General features: G+C 40.0%; 1 protein-coding gene and 1 long non-coding RNA gene across 2 annotated transcripts in view; both read left to right on the top strand.

The window, feature by feature from the left end:
* FAM162A (family with sequence similarity 162, member A) overlaps positions 1 to 6,629 on the top strand; it is a 17,385-nt gene extending 10,756 nt beyond the window's left edge. The window contains exons 3-5 of the mRNA XM_012729856.1: positions 439 to 547; positions 3,491 to 3,599; positions 5,774 to 6,629. Coding sequence (XP_012585310.1) covers positions 439 to 547; positions 3,491 to 3,599; positions 5,774 to 5,866 — 311 coding nt within the window. The 3' untranslated portion in view covers positions 5,867 to 6,629. The remainder of the gene's footprint in view (positions 1 to 438; positions 548 to 3,490; positions 3,600 to 5,773) is intronic.
* A 104-nt stretch (positions 6,630 to 6,733) lies between these two features.
* On the top strand, positions 6,734 to 7,955 carry LOC105854252. The gene is made up of 2 exons (XR_001145945.1): positions 6,734 to 7,749; positions 7,798 to 7,955. It is a non-coding gene; the product is annotated as an uncharacterized LOC105854252 (long non-coding RNA).
* The last annotated feature ends 579 nt before the right edge of the window (positions 7,956 to 8,534 follow it).

Below are 8,534 nucleotides of genomic sequence, written 5' to 3'. Positions count from 1 at the left end.
GTGCAGTGCTTTAACCCGCTGTGCCACCAGGGAAGGCCACTTCATATGTGATTCTAAAGTTCCCAAGTCAAGGGGAACTTGTGTGACAGTCAAGGTCTTTTATATTCTGAGTTTACCTCAGCATCTTTTGCTTTTTCTACTGAAGTCAAATAAGTTCCTCACCATTCCCATCTTAGTTCAGCCATACCTTCATATTTTTCAGTTTCGAATGGCGTGGACTTTACTGGAAAATAGTTTCTACCTTGGTGCTCACAGAATTTTAGGCTCTCATTTGGGGTATGAGCCATTCCATAGAAATTCCATACAGATAAAGCTCTGATTAGCTTGTGGTTTCTTCATGTTTCTACTTAGCAGATAGCTAGAAAGCACAAATCGAATTTTCCTATTGCAAAATTTGAGAATCATAATTTATAAGATCTTGTTTTGTTTTCCTCATAGCCACTTACACCCACAGAGTGCCACTACACAAACCCACGGATTGGGAGAGGAAGATTCTGATATGGGCAGGTCGCTTCAAAAAGGAAGATGAGATACCAGAGACAATCTCGTGAGTGCAATTAGGGTTGTTAGCAGCTCTTATATTTCTCACTGATCTGTTTTAATGAAAAGCAGTTGCTCTGAGTCTGATTATTTAAAATCTTTCAACCACGCTTTAAAAGTTTTCACTATGGCAAGTGTTTCCTCTATGGCAAGCACGTGGAACAAAGAGTGTCTTCTCAATGGTGTGGGAAGAGGATCCTGTCTCCCTATGGGGTGTCATCCTATGGATAGACAGGGGCTTGGGACAAATCTCTGGGACATTTCCTTTTAGCACAGAACTATTCCTGGAACTTCTGGCTTCTGGCTTCAAGTGAAGATTGAAAAGAATCTGGGTTTATTCAGGATATCTTTTTCTTGGGAGATCAGTAGTATTTCTTTTGTTTATAACAGGTCCCTTCTGCTTCTACCAGTCAAAATAGATAGCATGTTATTTTCATTAAAATTATTTCAGTAGGAAAGCACTGATCTTTCTTAGCTCAGTTGTGCTCTCCTGGGAAATAAGAACATGATGGAAAAACAGTTCTTGCCGAAGCCCTAATTTCTTCCTCAATATTCCCAGGAGAAAACAAGTTACTATAAATTCATTGTCCTAACTGGTGCTAAACTATTATTTGTTTGTCTTTCCAGAGTTTATTTATTTATGTATTTTTTAAAGATTTATTTATTTATTCATACAGAACTGGGGTATAGGCCAGAGATGTGGAGGGTGAGAGGATTTTTCAGGGACAGAGTGGGGAGCAAAGCAGGCAGATCGACGGAGAACACTGCTGAGGGGAGCAGCGGGCGGGTCAGGAGAGGTCTGCCACGCCATGTGGTCACCTCCGGGGCAGGCGGGGATCAAACTCATGCAGAAGTGGCTTAAGCTTCTTAGTGCAGTGCTTTAACCCGCTGTGCCACTAGGGAGGGCCTCCAGAGTTTATTTTTAATGAGGTAACACTGGTTTACAACACCCTGATTGAGAAATACAAGATCACATCTTTTCAGATGTGTTACCACCCCCATTACCACGGCATCCATAGTCCTCCATCATGGGCCTTTGGGCCCACTATACACCCTTCTGTCCACCTGCCCTGAACCTCCAGTAGCCTCAGTTCTATAGTCATACTTCAAGGGTTTGTGATTGGTTTGTTCTGTCTGACCTTTTGTTTTGTTTCTTGTATTCCACATAAGTGATTCTGAATGTCAAAATCTGAAAAAAACGTTTGATAGCCAACTACAAATAGATGCTAAATTAGACTTTGCTGTAGAACACCACCCTCAGTCTGCTATGTAGGTGGTTCCAAGAGTCCCTCAAGTTCAAAGTTCTGTCTACTGAGTTACCCTGCAAGGCTCTTTGCTGGGCCTCAGTAACTGTTTATCCTTATGTTGGTAATTCTGAATAGGTACTGCTTAACTTGCTCATCTGGTTATTTCCTGTAGAGTGCATAGAGTGCAACCTTAGAATCCTTTTTTTTTTTTAAGAGATTTATTTCTTTAGCATAGAAGAACTGGGGTACAGGCCAGAGGTGAGTGGGGTGGGCTGAGAGAATTCACCAGCGACAGAGGGAAGAGCAGAACAGGCAGATTGGCTGAAATGGACTGCTGAGGGGAGCAGCGGGCAGGTCAGGAGAGGTCTCCCACACTATGTGGGAGTCGTCCCTGGCCAGGGATAAAACTTGTGCTGCATTGGCTGTGGACAGCTTCCTGATACTGTGCTTTAACTCGTCGTGCCACCAAGGAGGGCCTGCAACCTCATAATCTTACTAAAATGAACTTTGTGTTTGTAATGTCCCCTCAAATTTAAAATATGTTTTCATGAAACATTTCTCCGTCCTTAGCAGTTGTCCTGGTTCCAACCACCCTGCAGGCCCTGCCTCAGTGCCTGAAGAACTGTGTTCACATTGCTGTTTCTCTGGGTCCCAGCTTTATATCACATTGTGTGTGCTTTCAGGGTTCTCCTCCACTGTCCCGGACCTTGTACCTTTTTCCAAGCATTAAAAAAAAACTTTTACTCCCCATGATTTCAACAGTGGTATGTGTTAAAAACTGGGGGGAGGAGGTGATTAAAGAAAGCTCTCCAGTTCTGTCATCTGGAGATAATCACTTGCTGTTGAGTAGGCCATTATCAATCTTGGGCCCATTTGAAATCCGCACGGCCTACCTTGAGGCAGTCAGGTAGTAAGAGCCATGACCCACTGGCTACCTGCATGATCACCAAGGTGGAGAGGGGCCTTCTCCTGAGACTCTTCCTTATCGGCCTCTTAGCTTGCATACAAAAATGATAATGCAGTCAGCTTTTTGTCAAGGCACCTGTACTACACTCAGGTTAAAGAGGTACTTGCCCTAGAGCACAACCTCAAGTTCGTTGTCACTTTTAGTAAAGCATTAGTTAAAATGTAGATTTTAACAGAGCATTGCTTAAAGATCTTTTTACTGTTACAATATTTTCAAATATATACCTGGTTTAAGGCAGAGAGCAAAAAATGGATATAGAGTAAATTATCTAATTCTTCCTCATATGTTTCTTTCTTAAATGTACTTTGTATTGAAACTTAGGAACTTCATTGAAGTATTCATTATCAGGATGTTTTTCAGTCATTTTATCATAAAATTCCTAAAAATCTCACAGAGAACTAACTCCTGGTTTTACTTTTAGCATTGGTTGCTAATGTAAAATTTGAGCTCTAAAATCAGGGCCAATCATAGCAAGCATAGGTTAATATACATTGTTTTCTCCCCCCCCCCCCTTTTTTTTTGCCACTGTCTTCATAATTTTTTTATACTTAAAATCTGTGCTACCTCACTGTGTTTTATATTAAACACATAAATAATTGTGGGTCTGCATGCCCTACTTCCTTTTCAGTGCTTATAAGCTCAGCCACACTTTGGTTTGTGATACACAGAGCTTTGTATCTTGCTGGAAACTTCAGAAAACATAAAAATTAACTCTCAAAATCTCATTGTGTTTTAGATTTGAGATGCTTGACGCTGCAAAGAATAAGGTCCGGGTAAAGATCAGCTACATAATGATCGCCTTGACAGTAGCGGGGTGCGTCCTGATGGTTATTGAGGGAAAGAAGGTGAGAGTGAACTTTCTATGCAAGGAAGTTTCAGGTTGATCCTTGTATGTATTCTCTGAGAAAAGGAGGTCACTCTATACAGGCAATAAAAAAAAAGTAAGACAAAGTGGAGACAAATCTGGGATACCATGTCTGGGTATAAATTGCACATCCGACCTTTGGCAAGGTGAACAACTAAATTGCATATTAAGTAAAACAAAAAAGTGCTTATTACACATATCATAATGTGCAACAAGAATTAGGACATGGTGTACTTTGTGATAAACCCTTGCATGTCTACAGAGCAGTATCCACATAAGGTTATTTCAACCTCACTTTAACTGCCTTAATCCTGGTGAGTATTCTTATCATTCGTCTTTACTTAAAGCTCAGCCCAAATGGGACCATTGCTCCTAAGTGGCATGTAGGAATCTAAGCCCAAAACTCTACCATAGATCGTATTAACAGCTGTCACTGATGAAATGTTCACTGTATTGGAAGATGTTTGCAGTCGTCTCATTTCCACCTCACCAGAACACTGCAGGATAGGTAGTGCTATGAGGACCTCATGTGCAGATGACATAACTATAAGCTTAGAGAGCATCAGTGTGTTGCCTGTGACCTCACATCTTCCTAATGCCAGAGCCACAGTGGAACCTAACCCTGTCTAGTGAAGGTGATAGTAAAGTGTTCCCATTTATTGACTATTATATAGCAGGTACTGTTTAACTGATTTAATCACCAAAGTACCCCTAGAAATGTGAAAAGTGGATTTTGTTATTATCCATGTTTTATGAAAGGGGAACCCATGCTTAGAAACATTAATTTTTCTCATCGCACAGCTAATAAGTGGCAAGATAAAAATTAAGGGCTAAATTTATAAGTTAACCAAACTTGATATTATACTATCATATGACTGAGAAAGTTAATTTTATATGAAGCAGTACTGGTCAAATCCTTATTTTAATCCATGTCTCACATCTTATATTCAGATATTTAAAAGGTTTTTAAATCTGATGATAGTATCCTTATTTCCAGGAGTTCAGAGTAAAAGGAAATGAACTTCTGGCTCTTCAGAGTTTTGCAGTTAAATGGAAATACTGGCCATCTAGGCTGACCTTGTGGGTACATAGGGCATGTGTGCAGACCTGGCTGAAATTTTCTTGACCACTCTACTGCCGTCCTACTTCAGTTTCTCTTCCTTTTCCCACTTTCACCTCTCCTGCTATTTTCAGATTGAGAAGCAGCATGTGGACAGGACATGTGAGTTTCTGGAACTCCAAGTTTCATTGATTTTTGTCTATTTGATAATACTGCTGAGTTTAAATACCCGAGAAAACCAATTTCTTCCCTAGGGTTTCCTTTAGCATCATCCAGATAGGCATTGTGTTCTCTAGAAATGGGAGTTCTCCCATTTCTAGCCCATAACCTTGAACTGTCCATTTCTTAAAAGTTGATAAAGACTACTGGAGAAAATTTTAGGAATTAGCCATTGTGTTTCATCCTCATCATCAGCTATCACATTCTACTCCTCTTCCTCTATCCATACTTATACCTAGTTCTTTACATGTGAAATTACAGATATAAGAAAATGCTACCTTAGAGGGTACTATTTTAACATCACAAAAAATTTTTAAATTACCAAGAAAATCTTTAATTGGTGTGTTTAAGTTTCTCAGACATGCATCAGGTCACATGGGAGAACAAGGCAAGAGGATGGTTCCTCTTGCCTACTGCTGTTTGCCCTCAAAGGAGGTAGTAGGCTAGACACTGCTGAGAATCATCTATATTATGCTTTGGTAGTTGGGATCTCCACAGCTGACTATTTCTGGTAAAAGAGGGAAAAGGAACTACAGGGGTGTGATAATATACAGTGAGTTGAGGGGGGAAACATGGTAATAAAGTGAGAAAACAGGAAAAAAGGGACAGAAAGGGAAATAAGGTAGTTGGGAAAAAGCGAAAGCCAGGGTAAATTATAATGGGAGACCAGGAGACTTAAAGGCCACACAGGACAGGAGCTTGAAGTGTGGAATTGCCCCCTCATGTTTCAGTGGGCTACTGTGAAGCATTAAAGTGACTCAGAGCAGGCGCCGGGTGCCCAGTGCGCAAGCACTGCGGCTTTCTCTGGCTTCACTGCTCACTCAGCTGCTGCCAAGTGATGGCGTAATAACCTGTTCGAATTTATTTCACCTTAGGCTGCCAAAAGACACGAGTCCTTAACAAGCCTGAACTTAGAAAAGAAAGCTCGTCTGAGAGAGGAAGCAGCCATGAAGGCCAAAACAGAGTAAAGGAAGTATCTGTGTTGGCTGGATCCTGAAATCCAGGGTAATGCTGCAGCAAGAATATGGTGTGAGGATCCACTCCCTGAAAGTATGGTTTGCACAAGTTTATACCACTGCCCTATTTTTGCTCTGGAGGTACAAATAAATTTTCTGAAAGAAATGACTTGTCTGTACTTTATAGCTTTGATCCAAGCTGCAGCCTCTCAGCTTTTTGGGGAAAATGAAATAATTAAAAACGAGATAGTTTATTTTAATATTAACTCCTTTTTGCCGTATCTCACTTTAAATCCTGCCAAAACAACTTTCCCTAGATGCCAAAGTGACCTCTAGTTCTGTATTTCCTTCATGTCATACCTGGAGAAAGTGCAGTGGTGCTTCTCAGCATCCGGGGTTGGGAGGACAGCAGACAAGCTTTTAGAACAGTGTTAGAAGTCTTGGTAGGATGGGTGTGGTCTGGACATACGTTTCTGAGGACCTTGAAATCCCAGCATTGCTTGCTTACACTTGGTATGTATCTTATTTACACCTCGGGGTGCCACTTGTCTGTGTGGATGCAGGTTTTTAAACAGCTATTCTCTGTGCTTTATGAGTATTTGTGGATGATTAGTCCTCTCCAGAGGTTGAGAGTAATATATTCGGTGGCTTGGGAACTCAGTTTAATAAAATGGTGAGATGGGGCTCTCTCCTTGGTGCCCCAACGGGTTAAAGAACAGAACTATGAAGCTATCTGAAGCCACTGCAACACAAGTTTGATTCCCGCCAAGGTGACGACCCACATGGCGCAGCAGACCTCTCCTGACCCACCAGTCTGCCTCTTGTGCTCCCCACTCTGTCTCTGGTGAATCCTCTAACCAGCCCCACCCAATACACATACCTCTAGTCTGTACCCCATTCTTGTATGCATAAATAAATTTTTTTTTAAAAAAGGTAAAATGTATTACTTTATGCATGTGATGGCATTAATGTCTGCGATGTACTTTGAATAAATTTAGCTTTTTTAAGATACTGCATTATTTAACTTTTATCACTTGCATATTTATCAAAAGGAACTGTTCATGTATTATGATTTCTTAATTATTTTGGCACACTTATGATTGTTGTATCTTACCTATACAATGTTTTAAATATGGGTAAATCTTCATGTACTTCTTTTAAAAATAAGTATTTCTTCTCCATTGAATAGTACCATTTTTAACTTCTGAAGAAACATTCAGTGTTTTATCATGGAAATTAAAATGAAATGTTTTATTCAATCCAAGCTCATCAGTGTTACCTGCAGCAAGAATTTACATTTTTCATCTTGTGTCATTCCCCTATTCATTAACTAGAGACTACGTATGATTGGATTAAATAAGAATTTCTTGACTGGAAATTCTGGGCCAGAATTTCAGACTCACCCATAGCCCTTATCTAATTACACTTCTCCCAGTGCCCTAACATTAACAACTTAGTCATGACTCCAGTCATACCCCATCTCAGAACTTTCACACAAATCAAATCTAACTACTACTGTCTTAAGGTTCTGTAAGATACAAATAAGGCAGTTTTTCCTGTGTTGCTTTCTGTTAAATAACACTCTTTTGCTTAATTTAGAGACATATTTTTGTATGTTTACAGTGTTTGCACGGGTAAAGTTTTCTACTTTGTATTTCCTATAAGGCCTGTCTGAATAAAGTTAATGTGTAAGGCTATAGTCAGATAACCTGTGTCAACAGTATTACTAAAATTTATTGAAAGCAAGTAGGGAATCAATGGAGTTCTAGTGCTGGCATCATGTCATTCATCCAGCATTACTGGAGACCCTTCCGTGTACAAAAACCAAGAATACAAAGAGGAGTAAAATAGACTTCTTGACTGCATACCTGGTCTGTATCTTGTTTACTGGAAACGTGGCCCATGAAACCAATACACTATATATAACACACCATGGAAGAAAGGTGGCCCATGAAACCAATACACTATATATAACACACCATGGAAGAAAGGAACAAAGAAACATAACTCAGCTGTGACTGTGGTTGAAGTCAGAGAAGCATTAATAGCTCCACAAAATAGTGATTTCTAAGCTAAGTGTGAAACAGAAGTTTACAGATCAGACAGAAGGGAAGAGAGCAGCCTTAACACTGTGACATTTGGTTTCCCTAAAAGTCATGGGGCGCAACCTGACAAGGCAGTAAATGCCATTTTTAACTGGTTTTGGCCTTTGTAACTAAGTTTTTACTTGGAAAGAAACTATGCATGACTTACTCCCAATTTGCACACGAGTCCGTGAACCATTTCATGTCCAGTCATGTGGGCTATCACCTAACGTTGGGTGTGGCAACTGACACACATCTCCAATCTTTCAGTCCCTGGCTTATCTGAGGTCCCAAAACAAGAACTTTGAGTTTATTACAAAATTCCTTTCTCCTTTACTTAGTCATCCTGTCTTGTGAATCTTACTTCTAAATATTTCTTAAATATGTCAATTCTGTAGAATAGTCTTTAAGAGGAACTGAATGTAAATATGTTGAGATAAACACAAAAGATTTTAACACACCTCGAGGTTAAGTCAGACGTCCTCAGTTCTAGCTCTGCTTTTCCAAACATCTTGCTCTGTAAATTTAGATTTTAAATCTTAAGGTCATCTAATCCAGGACACTTAAAAAAAAAAAAGCATTCCTGGGCCCTCCCC

The sequence above is a fragment of the Condylura cristata genome, unplaced genomic scaffold (assembly GCF_000260355.1).
Source record: "Condylura cristata isolate star-nosed mole 26May11 unplaced genomic scaffold, ConCri1.0 scaffold00003, whole genome shotgun sequence".
NCBI classification, from domain to species: Eukaryota; Metazoa; Chordata; class Mammalia; order Eulipotyphla; family Talpidae; genus Condylura; species Condylura cristata.
Note: the sequence above shows the minus strand (reverse complement) of the source record. Positions and strands in the feature narration are given on the sequence as shown.